This window comes from Notolabrus celidotus, chromosome 9 (assembly GCF_009762535.1).
Source record: "Notolabrus celidotus isolate fNotCel1 chromosome 9, fNotCel1.pri, whole genome shotgun sequence".
Classification (NCBI taxonomy): Eukaryota; Metazoa; Chordata; class Actinopteri; order Labriformes; family Labridae; genus Notolabrus; species Notolabrus celidotus.
The window spans coordinates 23588759-23611761 of record NC_048280.1 but is presented as its reverse complement, the minus strand read 5'-3'; the positions used below and the strand labels follow the sequence as shown (position 1 = coordinate 23611761).

Genomic DNA, 23003 nt, shown 5'->3' with positions numbered 1-23003 from the left:
CAAATGCCTAAACAGGTATTGTAGCATACTTATATCAATACAGCTAATTGCTATATATCTGCAGGTGTATTTGCATTATTCTGTGACCAATTTGTCATAATTTATGAGCATGTAAGATTTCATGGTTAATGCCATATGCATCTAGAGCACACACAATTGAAATAGCACCAGGGTCTTTCAAAGCGTTCTTGTCAGATAACAAATGGTATACTTTGGGCGCCCTTAGATTATAGTTATAGACTGTATTTACAAGTTCCCATATGACCATGATATAACCCAAGTTTCTCAGTTGTGCTCCACTTTCAATCCAACTGTTGTGAAGCCAGGCATCATGTCTCTAGGAGGATTTCTTACGAATAATGTCTACACCCTGAATTTGTTCAGGATCACTCATGAGTGAATCACACCCAGATTGTGTACTCAGACTCAGCTGCTGTCATAAAAAAAAATGCCAGGAGTGAGGAAATAAAGGATCTTGAAGAGGTTCAGCCTAGGGAGTCTCTTTTCCTGTTAAATTTTGTAAGCTAGACTAAGAAGAGTTAAAAACAGACAGTCAATTAAGTGTCTGCGTAAACAAAACAGGGGTCAGATGAGGCCTGTAATATTATCAGAATACCTAACCTTAGCCTTAATCCAAATACCATCACCTCTTTAAGTGTCTGTATTTGAAATAAAATTGACATTTTTAAAGTTGCATGGTCAGTGTACCATTAATGCCTCTAAATGTAATTTGGAAAGTTGATATAAAAGACAAAACACACAGAAAACAAAATCTGATTAAGCATAATAGTTGCATATTTTAGTCGTTATCTGTGCTTTATCTCCTGCAAGGAATAAAGAAAAGGCTCAAGTGTTTCGCTTTGAAAAAACAATTGCATTTAATTCAGTTAAACTGTTCCCAATATGTTTTTGTTTTATTTACAGTGGTTTTCATTCCCTTTATATTTCTGTTTCATCAGATACGGAGACATGTGACTACGGCTGGCACAAGTTTCAGGGCCACTGCTACAAGTATTTCCCCCACAGAAGAAACTGGGATACAGCAGAGAGAGAGTGTCGCATGCATGGGGCTCATCTCACCAGCATTCTGTCCCATGAGGAGCAACAATTTGTCAACCGTGAGTTAGAATTGCACTTGCAGAAAGTGTATCATAACAACAGAAGTGTTTCTTTTAACCAATATGAGCTCTCCTTTCAAACTACATGAAATATACAAATGTTACTGCCATTAGTCTCTCTCTGTTTTCATATTGCACTTTCTTAAGCAGAATAGTGCTAAAAAGGACATATGACAATAGAGAAACCTAATCCGTAATGTTTTACCCCACTCTGCATTTTAGGTCTTGGACAGGACTACCAGTGGATCGGCCTGAATGACAAGATGTATGACAGTGACTTCCGCTGGACTGATGGCAGGCCCATGGTAAGATTGGTTGCTTTCTCACATATTTTTATCTGCACAAACATGGCAGAGATATAGTGTAAATATTCAAAAAAGATGCGGATGACAAGTTCAGTTATCTAGGGGAATGATTCTTTTCCTGGCTGTGCTGATTTTCACATGACGCACTCGCCCCTGCCTAATATTACCCTGGTGGGTGACTGCTCTGGTCATAAATCTGAGGTGGAACATTTTGTTTAGTCAGTGTTAGCCCAGAACAGGAAATCCATAAGCAGCAACAGCAAGACATTCATAATAGCATATCATTTTATATATAAATACAGTATAAATATATATACAGTAAAAAATAGTAACAAAAATATTTTTTTTATGTTTTGTAGGACAAAAGGCTGCAAATTTAAAGAAAAAAGTGGTAATTTTCAACTATTAAAAAATAAAAAAAATCAAATCTAGTCATGTCATGTCACATATGAAACTCAGGCACTCCCACTTTGCCTTCACTCAATGTAAAGTAGTATAAGGCTGAAAATTGCGGCTGACTTTTCCGACACAAACACCTTAAAAAACAAAGTATTAGGACACTGTCATCACTAGCTCTCCCTCTCTCTATCTCCCTCTGTCAGTCTCTCTCTCTGTCAGTCACTTTCATCAGCCTTAAAACAACCCTGAAAAAAAGAAAGAAAGATGAAAATTAAGACATACACAGGGAGAACTGCATGAGGTGCAGTGTGGAGGATAATTATGGACTGAAGTGAGAGTGAGATTCAGCTGTTGAAACGCAGAGGGACTTCCTGGGAATGCAAACTAGTTTAGTTTTTTAGAAAGATTTCAAAATATCCTCATCAGATAAGTATTTAATGGTCATCTGAAGATGTTCATGAGGGATGCGTCTGGCTGATGGTCAGCAGTTGGCAGGGTTGCTGTTTAAACCAAAACCCTGGTTGATCTCTGACACTGCTTTTTTAGTTAAAAATGATTTTAAAGCCGTGTTGAAACAGGTTGATTCAGTGAATCCATCTGCGTTGCAATGTGGCATGATCTAAAACAGCCCGAGCTGAGTCTCCTACATGCTGACAGGCTAATTGTTGTGCTGCTCATATGATACATGCCTGTCCGTCTGCTTCTATGGTGTCATCTGTGATGAATGGCATTCGTCTTTGTTGTACTACCCTCTACTGGTCTGGTGGTGTAGTGCATTTACTTTTTTTTTTCTCTCCATACGGCCACTGGCCTGATTTGCTCTTGATCTACCCGTGAATTCAGCCCACGGTCTAAACGCAGACAACAATGGGGGGCACAGGAACCTTTTAGTTCAGGGTAAAGTAGTTCAGGGGGCTAAAAGACCCCAGAACTCTTGGTCAAAATGCACCTTATATCTTCGACCTTTGAGATGAGCACAGTCAGCTAATGCGAGTCAACTCTCCACTGGTCTCATCGCTCTTCAATTTAGAATCACACCTGTGGCCATTATTTCCCCTAATCCTGTTCTGTTCATGCTGTCTTTACCTTCAAACAGGCTTTTGGTTAAAAGCTTGAGGTCCATTGAAGTTTAGAAAACTTGAATGTCCTCAAAGAGGCAATTTGTGGTACAGCACAGCTTAAAAAACAGGAAAAGTACATCAGACACGCAACAACAATGATCTAAATAACATGTAGCTGTTTTCATTACTGCAATAAGACCAGCTGAACAGACATGACATAATATTCACAGTAATTGTCAGTGCTTTCTCAGCCCACTGGGTATCAACAATCATACAGCAACAACCATAATACAATACAAATAAATAAAATAACACTGGGTGTACTTGTAGACAACCTTAGTTCATGTATTTAATCGCTAGTGCATCTTATTTAATTGAGTTATTACTATGGGAATGAATATGTTTTTTGCATGGTTAGTTCTTGAGTTTATGTTTATGCAGATGAATAAACATTTTCTTCCTTTTTATCAACAAAACTGGCATTTAAAATCACATTTATTTATTAATGTTGAACATTAGCATAACCGGCAAGACTCCCTTATGCCGAATGACATCCAGTTGTCTGTTTTAGATATGGGGGTAAAATAAAACTTGCAAAAATGACTCCAGAAGCTACTGTAGTGTATTAATTCATCAATTTTACTGAATAAAAACTTAAATAATCATTTTCCTACATATTGATTCACTGTGTAGGAAACTTGCTCGTTGCCCTTTTAGTGACTGTGGCTGCTTAAAGTGTAGCTACAGGAAAGTGGCAAATAATTACTATATTCCGTATGGATTGATATCCTCACATCATGGGTAATTCTCCAGGACCAGAGAAAAGGGAGGCATAGAGACTGCAGGGGGTGAAAAGACAAGCACAGGCCACATATGGAGATCCCTGCTTGGCTGAGAGATAGAGGGTTGATGAGGGTATGAGTGACACTTTGTAGAAGGGACAGGCGTGGACAGGTATGATCCTCTCACTTCCCCCACATGTACCAGAGAGTCCGGCCAGCAGGGCCACCCGGGTGGGAAGGGCCACCAGGCAGGCAGACACACAGATGGGCAGCACCTGTGCTTGGAAAAAAATGTTGATAAAAGCAGCCAAGCAAGTCTGGGTGGGTGGTCACTTCCAGTGGATGAAAATATCATAATAAACACGACTATTTTTACACAACAATGAAACATTTACCTTTTGAAATTTCAAAGAAAAGCTATTAATACTAATCACATCGGGGCGCTGAAACACCAAAGTTATGTTTTTTTATTTGTGTGGGTGATCAAAGTTTGTTTGATTATTTTGTGGAGGATGCAGGTCTGCTGTGAAGTTGAGGGGTCACTCATTTGTTCACTTGGAGTCAGCAGGAAGTAGTTGTGTATTTGTTAACCATAATGACAGAGCAGCAGAGCCTCGGGGCATGATTGGGTGAGTGTGTGGGGAGGGGGTCCCAGCTTTGAAGGGCCTGTTTGAACCTAGAATGCGCTGAAAGACTGCAGGTAGCATCAGTTCCTGGATGAATGCCCCACAGCACTACAGCTGTGTGTACACAGTATCAGTGTGTAAATCTGTATTTTTGTGTATAGAGTTTGCAGATTTTAAGAAAAAAGGTTTTTACATAACAAAATAGGATGACATGAAAACTTGCTGAGTTTAACTTAGACACCAGTACCTAGCTGTTGCTCCTTTTGAGTTACAAATCACAGTAATGGAAATCAGGGTCTCACTTTTAGGGATCACCTCTTAAGAAAGTAAAGTAAATCTCAGTAAATCTAACATCCCTGATCAGTGTGATGTCATGCATATAACAAATAACTAGGGATGTGCATAAGCTACTGATGTTCTAGTCATTGAAATGAAGATTTCAATCTCAAATAACTGACTAGTCTATAGGTAAGGGCACACTCAGAAAACAGACAACATTGAGCATGCTTTATATGACATGGGTTAAAACGGGATCACAGAGTCTGGCTAAGAGCTTGTTCCCAAGTCCTCCTTGCAAGTTTACATCCATCTGTCTGTGGTGGTTACACAATCCTCCGGTTGAATGGTTATTTGCCAGTTTACAACAGACTATTAGAAAGTCTGGTGCTGACTAGTGAGTGTGACAAGGTTTAATCATTTAGTCTTAACAACTACTTATAAGAGATTCGAATAATACATAAAAAGTAAAAACATTGGTTTCTTAATCTTGTGTAGTGGTTGAATGTGTGTTATAATATGTTTTAATATAAGCATTTAATTTAAACCCATCATGATGCCTCTTTCAGCAATATGAAAACTGGAGGCCCAACCAGCCTGACAGCTTCTTCTCTTCTGGCGAGGACTGTGTGGTGATGATTTGGCATGAAGACGGTCAATGGAATGATGTTCCATGCAACTACCACCTCACCTACACCTGCAAGAAGGGCACAGGTAAAAGGACCAATTGATTCATACCAAACTTAATGCATGGATTTGAGGGTAAAAGTTCACATGTAAAAGACTGATCCGTTACCTGAGAAGTCCTCGTTCTAATGCTATTATATCTTCTGTTTTTCAGTGGCCTGTAGTCAGCCCCCTCTGGTGGAAAATGCACGCACCTTTGGGAAGAAGCGTGAGAGATATGAGATCAACTCACTGGTGAGATACCAGTGCCGCAAGGGCTTTATTCAGAGGCATGTTCCAACTATCCGTTGTCGTGGGAATGGACAATGGGATATTCCGAAAATTAGCTGCATGAACCGTAAGTACACAAAGTTTTGTTTTAAGTTTGTATAATTTGTTTTCCCACTTTCTGCACATTAAAACACCGTCATTGTTATAAATCTAACATCATTTTTTTCTTTGCCAGCATCAAACTATCAGAGGACCTTTATTAGACGACATCAACACAGCAGTCTCTACAGCGTTAACAACTTCAAGAGATGGCCGGATGAGGCCTTCCGCTTACAGCTCTATAGGGGAAGGAGAGACAGGACTGCACACAAGTGGAAAAGAAAGTGATTGCCTTTAAACATGGCACAGCTTCCCTGAGACGAGGACACATGGTGAATGTGGGTGTGGAAGATAAAAGACGATTCACAGGAAGCACAAGAGAAAACTCATGAAAGAAACCAAGAGGATGCAGTTTTCTTGCATTTTGGATGACGATGGAGCCTTATGAAGTGCCTTTTTAGTAGAGATATATTAATAAAGACTTTTATTATCAAAGGGCACTGTTTTTATAACAATGCCAAGGAGAATCAGATACTTTCAGCTGGCTACTGGAAAATAAAAAAAATACTCTAATAACTCTTTCTAACTGCAGAAAGGCCTCTTTTCTGTTCTTAGCTTGATAAATAATACAGCCATGACTGTTATTTTATACCTTACTGCACTGACTGTGCTATTTCAAAATCACCGCAAGTGTTCCTTATTAATAGAAAAAAAAAGACATTGTGAAATTATAGCGCTTATTTTATGTAAAGAAATCCATGATGTTCTCATGTTGTTTTAAGCTTGACTGTCTTTGGCTGTAACAATCATGCATGTATCTGTATATGCATATTGAAGTCCCAAAATTTCTGACTGATAATTCTATGTTGAGAGTTTCACAGTAGCCTCTCTAAACATGCATCAATGGCAACAATGGATTAGACAAAGACTCACAGTGAACATGTATGCTTTCACATCATACAGCCTGTCAAACTTTGATCCTTCAAATCTTTCTCTAGTTTTCAAGCCTAATCAGCAGAAATACTAATCCTCCCTATTAAATGTTGTTTCATTGCTTTTGTAGTTCAAGTTCTTCAGATTTCACTAAGATGTACATTGAAATCTTGGGACACTTCACCAAATCACTTGGTTGACTACAGTAGATTTTCCTTGTTGTGGCAGCTCTCAAACTACAAAATAACCCTCTTTCGTAAGCTCCAGCCTTCACTGGATCATTGATTTCTTTTTAAGATACTTGCTTGTGGATAGATTCACATAAGAGATTAAAAAAAAAACAGAAAAAAAACAGGATATAGCTTTTGTATGCCATTCAGCAATTTGATATGAGAGTGCTTACTAATTACTGACTGACAGGCTTTTATCTGCCGATGAACGTAGGTGTCTGTCATTTTTTTAAATGTAAGAAGGGATTTGTGGCTCAAATAGCCTGTATTTTCTGATTGTGTTTTTTTTATTGCATATCCTTCACCAGCATACTACAGATTGTTAACAATAACTGTATTGCTATACATAGTAACCAACCAAAGACTCTTGCTCTTATCTGTTGCGCTTTTGCTAGCCGGTGATGAATTTCCTCTGTAAACTTTACATATCTGTTTTATGGTCAATTGGAATCAAGCAATGAGAGAATGTATTTTATGAAACAATCAAAAAGACTTGAACGTAACGGCTGTTAAGGAAGACATGCATATAATTTATTTTCAAGCTGCTCTTGATCTCCTCACTTGGTTTATACTTACATGTAAAATATGATGCTGTCAACTGGCCCAGCAGTGCTCTTCATATGTTTGTATTGTATGCACAACAGGAGACCGGCCACAATCACAGACTGCTTAAAAGGGAAAATGATACAATGAATTTATGTCGTTATACACCTTCAATGCCAACAGTGGACCAAAGAATATAGAGGGCCCTTTCGGCTGCAATAACGGTCTGTAACTTTAACAATTTTTTTTTCGACATGTGGATGGTTTTTGTGTATTTTATTGTGCATAAAATAACATTTTTATATTTATAACAGTTTTTTTTTTTTATTTTACAATGTGAATGTCTGGGATGTTTTTTTAATGAGATCAAACTGTTTTTTCCTGCTTTAAATCACCAAAGAAATAAAATAAATATATTGATATTATATACGAACAACATTTAATTCTTATTCCTTACTGAAATGTTTCATAAACCCCCGGGAGCATCTTCATGATGTTTTATTGTTGTGTATGTTCTTCATGTGTTGTTTTGGGTTTCCTCTGTATATTGTGGTTTCCTATTCATTTTCATGCAGGTTTGGTAGTCATCTTAATCGCTTATCTAAAATTTCCATATTTGTTTCTCTGTTTGCTCTGACTGAGCAGCAATCTTTTAACATGCATCCCCTTATTGCATGCTTTGTAAGTCTCACACTGAGGTGGATTTTGTATGCTGTAGGCAGTGCAGTGGTTTCACCAGCAGGTTGTGCTATCAGACTGAAGTATGAGCTGACATTGCCTGCTTTGGCATGCTACAAGGTAAATATTATATTTTCCTCTTCATGGCACCTACACAACTCATGCACATAACACCCTGAATTTCAAGGTTTATAATTATACATCATATCAGCGTCCGGTTAAAGTGAAGTAGTGTTCTGCACATAAATCAGACTTCTAAAACCCTTATCAGACATGCTTAACTGGCTGTAGCAGATAGGGAATGGTAATGTGAATCATAACAAACAGGGAGTCCAGGATCCAGGAGGAGGGGAAATTGATGCATATGCTGAAATGGCTGATGCTGCATTAGAATTCTGCACTACAGTTAGTTTGGTCTATAGTAGAGCTGCAGGCAGCCTCTAAATTCCCAGTGGGCCTCCTTATATGTCAGTGACTTGAAGTTTACATTGACCCAGTCCAATATCACACAGCACTATTACCAGGGTAATAACATCTAGTTGGTTGGTGTAATCTTTAGGTAGGTTAGGGTTGATGTGGTTTTCACTGTAACTGCCCACTCTCATTAGAGAAGCCTTGGCTTGTGATTAGAGGCAGCCCCTGGATGCCCCTGTGAGAGTAAAACCTACATTCTTGTCTCATGAAATGCAGATGTCTCCATGGTAATCAGCTGAAAAACCTAGATCTCTCAAGCAAGAGATTTAACAAGCTTTCTATGGTTTGTTTTGGAAATGAAAGGCACTCTGTCTCTTCCTGATAGCTTCTTGGGCTTGACAGGCACCTCAGACTCTGTGTAGTCTGATGCAGCATGTCCATCATTCACCCTTTACCCTGCTATTTCCTTGTCAAGTAACTCAATCTGGACCCCTGTGAGTGGCAGGCTTATGGGGTGTAGCATCATTAGACTCACTAAAAGTCAGCCCAGCTTTTCATTGGTTAAATAAGAGAAGCCAACTCAAGTAATTGTTCATCATTACTTTCAAAATCAACAATTTCCTGTCTCCTTTTTTGTCAGTTTGAAGTCTAAACAATCCCAGAAACAAAGAGAAGCTCTCTTTGTGCCACTGATTTGTACACATACACATTTTCTTTTTCAGTTTACCACAAGTTTGCAATGATATAGTTTACTGCCCAGAATTTATGACAGAACCATACAGTTATTTTGCATTTTCTATTAGAACAAAGTAAAAGAAGTTCTGCACAATCTATCCCTTTCTTCTTTAGCTGTCTTTCCCAGTGTTCCCGCATCAAAGCACTAATACAGACATTTACATTTGTCTAGCTCTGCACTGCTACATCAACCTAAATCTGACCTAATTCCCATACATTCCTACAAGCACTCCTAAAGACTGTGGCACTGTTCCCTTTGTCCAACTGAGTAGTGGGCTGGCAGCCTGGCATTAGGTTTTTAAAAAAGCATGAGAATAAATAAAAGTGAAGGGACTCTAATCTTAAATCCCCTCAGCAGCATGTCAGAAACATGGCCCCCTGCCATGGCAGCTTAAACAATACAATTTAAATACCTCTGCAAACCTCTGTAACTCCAAATAACACACTTGTTTACTCATGTATAAAACATAGTGAAGCAGACAGAGTATTTTTAAAGTTGTATTTTTTATTTCAAACTGCTTGTTGAAAAAGGTACATGGCAACAAGATACAAAAATACCTTCACCTTTTTTCATGCACAAGTGTGTACAAATGCACAAATATAACAGACATTGTTTAAGTTTTGCTTTTACGAACAATGCATCATCGTGTTACCACATGTTACTTGCAGTAAAAACCGTTGTCAGTGCCAGGGGTTATGAAAAGTAAAATAGGGACAATGTTTCCAACTGATACCTTGAAAGGGTGTGGTCCTGTAGTTTGGGCAAATGTTTCAAAAGCAAGCTCCATGCTAACAGCGGTGCTAACACTTTATCTCATCCCCTAACTACAGCATGACCATCATTGAATCCTTGAACAGAAGTGTGAGTGATCATTAGCATTACTCTTGAATATCGCTGGGAAGTTTTGATATACTTTATTAAAAGGTTGTTTTAAGGGATCTGTGCTTGTTCTGTTCCTACTTCTTGAGTCGCTGCTGTTTTATATGTGCCTGTTATACGTTTTTCAAAACTACACTTGACAAGAAAGCTGAATTGACAGAACCTGTTGTCTTTAAAAAATAACAATATTAACATGTAAAAAAATAAGTGAAACTGTCTATAGGTCAAAAATAAAAACAAAGGTTAAAACTAGCACTACAAAATTTCATAATGCAGTTGGGAGCTTAATGAATGGTAGCTATCGATGCAGAAAAAGTCACAGCCCAATGAGACATTTACATTCATTTTAAATGATACATTTGATCACAACTCCTCAGGGTGAAAAACCTTTCTACAGTTCAAGAGGTGAAACATAAATTCACCTGTGCCAAGAAAGTGATCAAGTTGAATACTGCAGTAAATCAGGTATCATACCCAAAGCTCATCAGTAGGTGCCAAGCTTTGTTAATGACTTGATTCAATTCAAGGTCTCAATTCTAGAGCAACAAATTTTATCTGCACCAGAGCAAAAATGCTCCCAATCTTGAACTTCACACATCTAATCATTCTGTGGACAAACCAAACTTATATGGTGGTCAATAACCATTAAGTTCTTGTCTCTGTCATGTCACTCATACATTGGCACTGTTGCCTTTTAAAAGTCTTTTAAAATTAATGGATGCACAGTTAGAGAAAAACAAAACTTAATGGCTAAAAAATACTTTGTGATTCATTGCATATGGGTGTAAGATGTACAGTATTGGCTTTTAAGGAGTTACAATGGTTATCACAGTTTCAGAAAGGTATTGAGTTCATGCTAGTTACGATCCAAAGCTGGTAAGCTTTATAGTTGATGTTACTGGATGTGTTTGCTGGAGCTCTTTGGTGGTTATGTTTTCCCTACTTCTATCTACCCCTCACTGCTCCTCTTTGTAGCAGTAGACGCCATAAGAATTTACATCTTTGTCAGGGAATCCGAGGAAGCGAATTGCAGCTTCTGTTGGGCTGCAGTTTTTGCGGGGCCTGGAGATGGGGTAGCGAACACTTCCATCAGCCAACCATCCAGCGTCGCAGCGGTCATAGCCCTCAAGCTTCCATGCAGAATACATGTGGCCCACCTTGGCGATCTCTGCACCATCATCTATGCATGCCTGCACAGCCTCATTAAAGGTCAACCTAGCGGGTTGAACCAGCCAGTAGAAACGTCCTAACAGCAAAGAAAGTGAAACAGGCTGTCAAGACAAGAACTGCATTTTCTTGACATATAAACTCAAAAAGCAGCAAAGTAAAGCTAGCCCACTTAGCATGTTTTCACTAAAATCTTAAACCTGAACTTATTTCCTGGCACAAGCCCAACACAAGACTAATACATAGTAAATGATAAACCAAGAAAATGGACAACATATCATATAAATACAAAAAATACTGACCACTTTGTGCAGAAGCGAAGCAGAACACATCAAAGAGGCCCAGCAGTTTGTTTTGGTTGCCATAGCTTCTAACTCCGGGCCCATTTTTGACACCACCGCAAGGACCTCTGGGTTTGTTGATGGGATACTGCACTGTGCCATCAGCCAGCCAGCCAGCATTGCACCAGTCAAGACCGCTCTTCCAGGCTTCGTAAAGTTGATCGTGGGTGGCAATACTAGAATTTTGATCTGCACAGGCCTGGACAGCATCGGCGAAGTTCAGGTTGTAACGTCCGATAGGGGGAGAGTATGGGTACACAACACCTGTGTAAGGTAGAAAAGATGATACAAATATGATGATATGATAACCTTTCAGTAACTGTTTGATATGTTAGTTAGATCATTTTGTGCTTGTCTAACTCTCTGCAGGGAAGAGAGGATGGTCCTATGCAAACTGGATTTTAAAGTCTGCTGCACAAGTGTTCAAAGCAAAGTAGGAAACTTCTTTCATGAAGCCAACTAGAGGTATCAAACTATAATTCAAACTGAAAACTGAATCAATACAATACAATTCAAGAGAAATATGTCAAGATAATGATGAAGGCTAAATGATCAGAAAGGCTCCGATTGTTGAATTTTTCTAAGTTTTACTTCAATGAATTGTTAACTGTAATACAGGATTACAAAGAAATTGTGGAAGCTATATCAAAGTAGCAGAAGGTGATCCTGTCTACACTGCTTTTCTCTGAAACTGCATTTGTGTGTCCAACTCCACCCAGATTGAGCCTTCACATGTGTGAAAAAGGATCAGTCAGGGTGGAAGGGAGCTGCCCTTTGGCTCAAGAAGAGCTCGAACAAATGCCAGTGATGAATGTGTTACCATGCCATGTTTAAGAAATCTGGGTATATATATTTAAATAAACTGTTTAACTATGGCACATTTGAAAAGGTAGAACGATTAGAGATGATCAGTTTGTTAAGCATGTCTTGACTATCAGGATATTGGCCAGAAAAGAAGAAAAACTGATTTCTGCTCTCGTCTTGAACAAAGTTCAAATGTAGTCATGACTGAATCATGACAGTGGTTTGGATAAATCAACACAAGCTGTCTGTTCTTCTATTTTTCTTTGGCCGCAAAAGGGGAAATGGGAATGCTCTCAATAAGTAGAGACAAGAATATTGCTGTGGGAGATGATCAATCCTGAATGCATTCAGTTCACAGAAAGGAAATATCTCATTTCTGAAGAGAAAGCTCCACATGTGCTCCGTACTTTCATTTGAGCTTTTACTTTGTAGCCCATCCCTAAGCTACGCCTATAACAGATGTAAAGAACAGGACTTACCATCTGTATAAACAGCTCCAACTTCCAAGTCCATCTCATGCAAGGTGTCATCCATCCCGTTGATGATCTCACAGCGGTATTTTCCCGTGTCATCCTTGGAAACATCAGTGATTATCAAGGAGGCATCTTCATTGTCAAGCTCCTGCAGAAAGGCACGGTCCTCAAAGCTTCCATAGGTCTTCTTGTGGAATCCCATTGACATCAACACATCCTCATTCATGGACTCATCATCTGCCACCTTGGTCCATTTAACTCGGATACCAGTGTTGAAGGGCGATACGTCCTTGGTCATGAGCCGACAGGGCAGGGTGACATTGGCGCCAAGGTCGGCAATAACCTTAACTGGAAAAAAGGAAAACATGATATAACTCTACTGTGGTTTGGTGGTGGCTTGATTTGTGCTACTTGGACTCAAAGTTAGTGTGGTTCTTCAAGTATTGATGCCAAAGATAGCACAAAACTGAAGCACTTTTAACAGAACACCAAAAAAGGAAAAGTGCCCGCACACTGCTTATCCCTCCCCCTGTTTGGTCTTTCATATCTGTTCCATGGTATGTTCTGGCATGTATGTAATGCATGTACTTCACATATGCAGTTACGGTAAAAACATTTCGTCACAGATGTTATCAAAGAGACTGGAAGTATCCTGTTTGGTTTATTAGATACGGTTTTGGACACCAGCCAGTCTTCAGCCCCCAGAGCCAGTCTGCCTCTTCAGTCTCCTTCCTGCTCCTCTCAGCGCTGGCACTTATAAACCTTTAGTTCAACAGCATTTAACCTTTAAAATAAAGTACTTATCATTCATCTGCTCCATCTGATTTTTGTTAGGTATGTCAGGCACCAAGTGGATAACAGAAAAGTAAGCATAAAACATTGTTAATGATATACACAGTTGAGCTGTCATCATTATTTTTCCCTCTGTGTATTTACTCTGGGCACTTTCTTTCTATCCTTTCTGTCTAAGCTGGACCACCCTTTAAATCAAAACAGTAGGTCATTTGTGTCTCACCGTGGGTTCCCACAATCTCCTTGACCCTCATGTTTAGACCTCACAGGGCTTGCTTAGTTAAGAAGACCCTGGCCGGCGAGGGGTGGCCTGTGCCAAGCAATAATAAGCACCAGATGGACGGATGGACGGGATCTCTGACACCCATCCCCCCACAGGTACAGCCTGGAAAATCCAACCTTGTAAGTGGAGTCAGACTATACAATGCACAGGAGTTGTAGGATAATATAGTAATTACACAAGTGTGCAGACAGCAATGTTAGTCCTACGCAACCAAGCAGTTTTGAGCTAAATCTTGATTCAGTCTATTGAGTGTCTGTTGGCATTTCTATTTTGAGTAAAATCCCCATAGCTACTTTGTTCTGCATTTACTCTCTTCCTACTTGCTCAATATGAATGCATGCACAATCCCCACATGGGCTGTACAGTAAATAAAAGCAGCCATTGGTCTGCTGCATTTCACTCTAATCAACCCTTAACCTGCCCCTGAACCCACACGTACCACCAACTTTTAATAAACTGTCAGCGTTAACACTGTCCCAGTCCTACATTCTAAACCCACAGTAGTTGCCTGCCTGGACTCTGTGCAGCATTGCTCAGATCATTAATATTGAGCTTTCCTTCAGAGGGATTTCATTAGCAGAAGCACTGCTGACAGACCTAATCTACCCTTCAGTCTAACTTCATGCCATTTTTTCTTCCATCTTTTTTTAGTCTGCATTACTTCTGCAGTCTAATATGGCAGGGACTATACCTCTATTACCCAATCGTCCCACCCAGTAGCCTCACTTGCCTGATGACTGGGCAACAAGATGCCAAGTATTTTATGAGCTAAGAAACACCCTATTACCATGTCTAGTTACCTATGTCTTCGAAAGCAGTTGCAATTCCTCAATGCCCGTTTTGTCATTGAAGGATGACTCAGAGCTCCCTGTGCCTCATAAACTCTCAGCATGGGTAGCAGTTGGCTAAAGTGTGATTGAACCTGAGGGGTCCAGGATGATTAAAGTGCTCATCAAACGCCCTGGCAAAGGTGATGGCGATGCTGACGTCAACGTTAGCTCACTAGATGCAATGCTATCCAACATTGACGCCTAACACTTTCTCAGGAAACTAGAATAAAGAGGAGCATTGTGCTCTTTTAAGGAAACATTTTCCTTCCAGAGATAAAAAAAAAGAAAAAAACGCCAGATGGATGTGGTTTTCTATCCTGAAATGTAAGATGAAAGGAAGCAATTGAGCAGCATAATGCCTAGAAACTATCTTTGGATCAACTACTGCATACATTGGAGATTTTCCAAATGACTAATTTCCTAGACGTTTAACAGAAATGTAAATTTCTACTAACTAACTGGTCTAGAGGTGAGAAAACTACATAAAATGTATAATTCATTTAACATGGGTAAACATCTGATCATAGAGTATTTGGGTAAAGCATGCATATTTGGTTTGTTGTGTGTGTAAACGTCCACATGCCTGTGCTAATTACATGGTCAAGTATACGTCAGTTTAACCAGACACAGACTACATACAACTTTATCTTCATTTTCTAGATCAAAATACTACCAAACTATACTTTGCTGGATGTCATCCATTATCTGTGCTTTTCTACATCCAGGTAGGAGAGCATTTAAGCATTGTTTAGTAACTATTAACTGCAACTACAGCCCCAGCTAGTGGCAGGTAGCTGCACTACAGCTTAGACAACATATGGCCAGCATTTCAGGCCTACAATAATGAAAATATTAATAATTTGTTTAACTGACTAATAATTTTGCTGTTAACTAGCTAAGGTGTTGACATTTAACTGTTTAATCGACTTAATGCCAACGTCCCAAGTATACGTACCGGTTCTACCTTCATGCTTTATAAATCACTAAATGAAAGCATAAGAAAACAGTCTCAGACGTATGTTGAACTCTGGAACACATTAAAGGTAATGATGCCTGTGAGACGGTAGTCGCAGACAGAGGAACAGGCATGTTGAAAGTAATTCCACACTCTCTTCCTGCTCCTGCAGTAACCGGCAGACACAGGTCCCACAGGAGAATGTGGCCCCGACCGTGTGGGGCACTACACTCATAAAGTAACAGCCTGTTGTGTGTACTTAGCCTTTCAAGAAGAGAAGGAAGCCTTTCTTTTCTTTGTCACACCTCAACCCACATCCTATTTATGTAAGACTCCCTGGGGTCAAAGGTGGTGCAGAATTGTCGTGTTTTGCATAAAAATGGGACATCAGATAAATCTGAATGGTTTCAATCTGAATTTGTCGTCTAGTGCAGCAAATACGTAAATGAACACATGTGCATGACAATTAAAAAACTCTAACGACAAGACCTACTGTGATTTTATGACCGAGCACAATCCTCCCTCACTCTCTTAAGAGTTATACTAGCAAGTGATTGGAACCATCTGCTACTTTGTAACACTGAATTGTAAATTAACAATACAGTTGTCCAAGTCTACTCAGTGACCTACATTTTCTGAAACTACAAGAGTCTTTAGGTTTTAGGTTATTGAATGAACAAAATGCTGGTGTACTGGCTCACATCCCTCTTCAATGAAATGGTTCGAGTAAGCAGAACACTCATTGCATGATCTAATCACCCTTTAATCAGCGTGTGCACAATGTGCCACACCCTCTTACAGAGCAGCTAGAGATAACGTGCTTTTCCATATCCCATAGCTTTATTGTCTTCTTCTGCTGCTGCTGCTGGCCTGCTTGTGTCAATGTGGAGAAATAATTAACAAGCACAGCTGGGACAAACACAGCAGGCCAACTCCTACACACTAATTCCTATGAGCTCTTTCATGCTTTCAGTAATGCAAAACAAGCACAAAGAACAGCAAAGGTGAGTATCACTTAAATGGGTGCATGTAAAAAAGAATTCCAGACACATTTTGAATTGTTCTGAATTGATAAAAATGCAATGGCACAAAGCAATGCTCCACTAACACCCCATCTTCTGGCCGAAATGCATTTTAAACTCAGCCCCCAACCCTCATTTTCAGCCAAGCTCTTTTTCCCACCCAGCCCTTAGCAACCAGGCCAAGCCTCAGTAACCAACAACTACTGTAGGCATTAGACTTAACAGACTATTACCTCACAGGGAAAAATAGAGTCATTTGGCCACTGTACAGCACGGGGCTCTATATGTTTGGCTGTGGGTCGTTAATCTTAACTCTGCCCCTGTCAGGCTGCCTGTTACCGTGGCAGATGTCCAAAATGTCCCAGTGCCAGAGTGAGTCAGTAGGTATAAGGACAGGCTACGCCCCGAGAACAGACAGGGAATACATTCCTCATATGGTGAATAAAACCTATACTGTATGCAACAATGAGCCAATGCTTTTGCATAGCGCAGACAGTGAGGTCATGTATAAACATACGTATAGTGCATTCACAAAAAACACGTGTAACTTCACTGGCCAATAGGATGAGACTTTGTGTTTTGATTTAAAAAAAGATTTTGTCCTCCCACAGTGAATGTTTCTCCCCACCTAGGAGCTACTTTCAGAGGCAAGAGGGCTGAAAAATCCCCAATTTGACATCTAATGAGTCAGCCTGCAAGGCTGCTGAAAGCACATTGATTATCATTCATACAACATGAGAGCTTCCTCTACAGCTGGCCATTTTTTTCTTTCCCCACAGCAGAAAAAATATTGTTCTATCTCAGAGCATCTCAGTGTCTCATGCTGATGCAGGTGTGAGTTGGAATTTTTCAGGCTCATGATAGAGTGCAGGTGTCGGCAGATAGGAAATCTTTTTATGTCTCAATTTTCTGCTTCAGGGAAGAGAAGTAAGATAACTCAGAAACCTCAGAAACAGATACAAAGCCCCAAGACTTAGCCATGGGACATTTTCAACTATTTTCATTCAAGTTAGAATGACTATTTAAAAAGTTACAAGCACTACTAGCCCAGTTTTAGCTATTGTGACTCAGTTTAAGGGTAAGAGCAGTAGCATTAGTGGTGTGGTCCTCATTCAGTACTGTTGGCTGTGTGAGCCTCTATGAATGACAGGATGAATTAGAGTTTTCAACAGTCAGTCCATGCTGTTCTGGTCTGTATGCAGCGAGTCAGTGAGCCAATGGTGACTCACACTGTCTGTGTGTGTTTTGTGTGAATGTGTGTGTTTTACCCCAGAGACAACTCTGTTACCTACTTCTACAATGACCCTGTTGTTACAGAGTGCTGAGCTGTGGCAAGACTTTTAAACATCTCATTCTAAAGCTCTTCTTTTTACCCATGCACAGTGACACAGTATGAATCCAAAAAATAAAACAACATGTACTTATTTCAAAATATTCATACATTTTTTTGCATAAATGTAATCTTACCTGTTAGTGAGAAGGGACGGGCCGTCGGCTGGCTGTATGCACTGCCAGCAACAGTAAGGATGAATACTGTGATGCACAGCAGACTCGTCATTTTCTCTTTTTTTTTACACAGAGGGCCCTCTTTAAAAAGTGGAAATATAAAACTTGAAGAACTATGTTATCAAAGTTTAGAATAATTTGGAAGATCTAAATCTTAGCTTGAACAAACTGAATTTTCTTTTAATTTTTATTAATCTAGCTGTCCTTTCTTCTGCCTGTCTTTGTGTAGCAGCCGCCAGTGGTGCTACTGGAAAGTTTGGGCTCTTTAGTGGTCCAGACAAGTGCCTTTTATTGAAGCTTTGCATGGTTAAGACCACTCCCCCTCCCCTCATCACCATGCATAGCTCTATACTGGCTCCCCTCTGCCACATTATCTTGAAAAACTCCCTCCTCTCTCTTGGGAGAATGAATGATGCAGTTACACTCCAGACAATTAGCTTGCAGATGAGTTTTTGGAAATAATTCTAAGACTAAATGAGGAGTAACAAAACTTTTAATACAATTTGAATTAATCAGCTACATCTTTATTTTCATTAGAGGCTTTGAGTGAGACATAGTCTTAAAATGTAAAAATTATTTTGCATCACACCCATTATCCCCTGTCTCATGACTTCAGTAAGTTTTCATTTCCCCGTTTACTCTTACACCCCATTTCATTATATCTGTTTTCATGGTCTCTTTACTTGGCTTCAATTTGAACAAATCTAAATTAATATTTTCATTGGAAAAAAAAATAGTGAAGAAAATTGAATTCTCTAAGTGGCCTGAACTCATTCTGCCATCCACACACAGGTCCACTCACTTTGCAGCCCTGTTGGCTTAAACATGTGTTTAATGTAACACCATCAAACATAAAGGGGTCATAAAAATGATGTATGCAGAAAATCTGCCTTCAGGTTGTACTTCAGCTTGTGCTTTGCTTCTTTTATGTATTACTGTCCATCTTCCTCTTTTTCTTTTCCCCACAGCATTTGTTCTCTACGCACAATTTTGTTCTCTGGTCGTAATTGAACATGCTCAACATCTGCAACCGAGTCAGCATATCCCCACCCTCCCCGCAGTAAGATACTTGCAGAGTCACTGCAAATTATGTGTGCATGTTCCTCAGTCTTTCCTGATATTGAGGCAGAGCGCAGATAGAGGAGTAGATCTGGGGAGGATAGGACATGGATGTGTGACCAGTCATGAGCAGAGGGGGTCTGTGTGGTCTCTTCTAAACGTTTTCTCAGCCGTCCCGATTGCCTTTGAAGGATGGCAAGTCAGGGAGTGCAGAGACACACTGCAGATGCTGTCCTGGACCACTCCATCACTGAAGTTATTGCAGCTGGGAAAACCCAAACAGTTTTCTTGCTCTCTGTCTCTCTTTTTCCTTCCTTAACCCTGTCTGTCAATCCCTCAAACCCCGCAGAGATTACATGGTGGGCCCCTGTTGTATACTCTAAAGTCCCAGCTTGCTACGGGTACATCCCCTCTACCCTTTCCCCCCAAAACCCCCCAATCCTCTGGAGATCTGAAAACTATTGCATAAGATGGTACACTGCAGGCTGAAATTATAAACATGCATGGCCCCAAAGTGAGGGCATAGAGACTCCTGACACAGACTGTGAGTTTAAACCATTCACCTACTGCATCATGGCAGCATCTGTGAGGTACTCTGAGCATATCAAAGGCAATTGTAGCAATTTAACTGTTAACAGCAAGATTGCTGCATCAAAGCAGATGCTTCCTTCCTTCCCAGCAACCAGTCATTTGTGCAAACAGAAAAATCTGGTAAACATGTGTTTGAAGAAAATTACCTTTGGGTAACAATATTCCCATGCAGACCTGCTTGACAAGAAAATTAAAAAAAAAAAGAAAAGAATAGGTTGCAGAAGATTTAGATGTGCTTGTGCCAGATAGATACATCCTGCATGAATGAGAAACTCAAAAGAACCAGCCGTTAAACAAAAGGCGTTACATGGCCTCACAAGTCTCCAATCCATCGGCAGATATCGATTTACAAAACTCTAAATATTTATATAGCCAACATAACTGCATTTCAAAGAGCTTGGCAGTGTACATGAGAACTACAGTGCAACTGTGGAGTTTGGAGAGAGAACATGGCTCACACTTAATGTGGGATTACAGCTCAACATAAAACTCCTCAGAGTTCTCTGTTCAACGTGAGTGATGTAATGTTACGTAATTACTTTAATTAGCAGCTGCATGAAGGGATACTCTTACAGCACTAACAGATAGATAGATAGATAGATAGATAGTATATATATATATATATATATATATATATATATATATATATATAGATAGATAGATAGATAGATAGATAGATAGATAGATAGATAGATAGATAGATAGATAGATCAGTTTTATCTTACCTTTCTCATAAACTCTGTATGTCCTTAGTCTGATCTGTATCTCCTGCTCATGTTCAAAAGCCAAGTGATGTTTTTAAGCATGAAATTATCCTATTTAATCATTTAATGGAGTTGAATTTGTTGTCTGAAGGACTTTGTGTCTTATGTCTTTGCCAACTCTGAAAAACATTGCATCCAAAATGCAATCCAAATTTGAAGCACATTTTAACTGACAGTAGGAAACTAAAAGCACATTTACTTGCATTTCAGTCCAGTTCTGATTTACAAGTACAAAGAGTCAGTTCATTGAGATAAGCAGTTGGTGTCTCTGTTCTTTGAGAGAGAGAGAGAGAGAGAGAGAGAGAGAGAGAGAGAGAGAGAGAGAGAGAGAGAGAGAGAGAGAGAGAGAGAGAGAGAGAGTGAGGAGTGAGCCAAAAGAGAGAGAGAAGTAGATAGAAAGTGTGCTTGGTAAACATAATATGGAATAAGAATTAAGAAAACATTTTCGAAAATAAATTTTTGTGTGGTTAATGGTCTTAGCAGGAAGGTGACTCACTCCTTCAAGTCACTTGGGGTAATGTTGTTGTTTTCTGTATCTTTCATTCTTGTTACTTCCTGATTTATTTTAAAACTTACCCTTGTGTCTGTCTTCCAGGGTGTGTCCTGCATCATATGTCAACCCCACCCTAATTTGACTCACCTGTTTCTCGTTCCTCTTGATTGACCCTGGGTGTGTTACTTATTTTCTTATTCCCTCCCAATTGACTTTGGTCTCCTGTCCCTTTAAATTGTTTGCTTCTACTGATTACCTGTGTGTTGCACCTGGACTGGATTTGAACTCTGCCTGTTTTCAAACTGTGACCATGGAGTCATGCATTTTGGGTCCATCACTGGTTATTCCAATGTTTAAAGTTCAATTTTTTTTTGCTGAATACAGTGATCCAATACTTTAAGATTACTTTAAGCCACTTGCTTCATATATCTGAGCCAAGTGTCTAAAAAAGTATTTTATAGTCTTTAGCTTTTTTTTTTTTTTTTTTCTGTGTCTCTGTTTTATATGTGCGAATTAAAATCTGCATAAAACAGCTGGATGTTAAAGCACCTACTGTGACTAAAAGGTTGAATTGAAAACAGATTTGATCTCTGCATTTTGTAACTTGCAAACAGAGTAATTCTAAAACAGATAGGCCGAGGCCTCACATAAAGCATGTAGTATACTTGAAAGAAACGCTTTGTAAAATAAAGATGATTTTATTTAGGCAAGGGCTCCACTATGTCTCCCCTAGATGAGATCCTAAGGGGTTAATTTCTGTGCTAAGTGATGAGAAAGTGATTTGGGGAAACCAAAAGTAAATACTCTCTGTTTCAAAACCAGAAGCTCTGGAGATTAGCACTGGCATCTCAGCTTTTCCGGTATTGGCAAAGTTGCTGAATAAGCCTTTGTTTTCATGCAACACATATCACATTTGTGCGCACATGTGTGTCCATTTTTACATATTTCTTAATACTGCATAATCTTATGCATCTGTATGTGTGCACTTTTGGGAGTACAGAATGTACTGGCCTGTATAGATGTATATTGGATGTCTTAAGCCTGAGAGGAGTCCACCCAGGGTCCCCCTCACGTGTCTCATGTGTCTGAGCCAAGTCTCAGGGCCATGAGCACATTCACAGCTGGCTCTCTGCAGGCTCGGCTCCCAGCTCTTGGATGGGTGTTACGATCTCTGTTAACATATAGCAGCTCTCGGGGTGCCGCCCATCTGAGGCATAAGGGGCAGAATGGCACGTAGCATCCGAAAAGTGACTGTGACCTTTGGGAGTCTCTTATATAAACCATTCCATGAGGCAGGAGAGGAAGAGGTCATAACTGAACAAGCATAAGTTTTCCCATGTAAGCCAGGTTCACAATAGCCACTGCCAAACATGTGTTCATCATTATCTGCACCAGAAGAACATGTGATTAAGCTAGAAGCATTGCTGAAAATGACGCTCCTGCTAATAAGGCATTGATGCAACAGTGATGTGAGAGTCTGGGGCTTTCAACATACTGGGTGGAATGAATAAGCAAATATATTGCATGGGTATATGTGAGCAAAGCATCACTGACGCCCCACAGCTGGTGTCTCTCAGATAATCCCCCTCCATATCGGATCAGGAAGCAACCAAAAAGACTTGCTTTGTTTTGTTTTGTTATGGTCATCAGATCCTGATTAGAGGTGGCTTCATACACGGTGGCCTTGGTTGGTCCTCAGCTTCTCAGGTTGTTCTGTTTGCCATCAATGGGCAATGGCTGAATGGTGGCCAGAGTGTCAGTGGAAGCTGCGTAGTTAAAGTGTACTTGGGTGTTCAGTCATGTCATACATCTGTTTCGCTTTAGGACAAAAATCATAATGCTGCATTTATGAAAGTCAAGCGGTTTGAATTACTCCTCACACCCAAGAGGATTAGGAGATCAAAAAACACTCAAATGTTACATGACATTTAACGAGATGAATGTCTA

General features: G+C 39.7%; 2 protein-coding genes across 2 annotated transcripts in view; one reads left to right on the top strand and one right to left on the bottom strand.

The window, feature by feature from the left end:
• LOC117818606 (versican core protein-like) overlaps positions 1-7527 on the top strand; it is a 42649-nt gene extending 35122 nt beyond the window's left edge. The window contains exons 3-7 of the mRNA XM_034691557.1: positions 960-1118; positions 1341-1423; positions 5137-5281; positions 5409-5591; positions 5700-7527. Of these exons, the coding sequence (XP_034547448.1) occupies positions 960-1118; positions 1341-1423; positions 5137-5281; positions 5409-5591; positions 5700-5851 (722 nt within the window). The 3' untranslated portion in view covers positions 5852-7527. The remainder of the gene's footprint in view (positions 1-959; positions 1119-1340; positions 1424-5136; positions 5282-5408; positions 5592-5699) is intronic.
• Positions 7528-9581: 2054 nt separating this feature from the next.
• Positions 9582-18253, bottom strand: hapln1a (hyaluronan and proteoglycan link protein 1a). The gene is made up of 4 exons (XM_034691169.1): positions 18111-18253; positions 12768-13109; positions 11446-11748; positions 9582-11222 (listed from the first exon to the last, which is right to left on the bottom strand). Exons 1-4 carry the CDS (start codon positions 18199-18201, stop codon positions 10933-10935), a joined length of 1026 nt encoding a protein of 341 aa, XP_034547060.1. The 5' UTR covers positions 18202-18253; the 3' UTR covers positions 9582-10932.
• Between the last annotated feature and the right edge of the window lie 4750 nt (positions 18254-23003).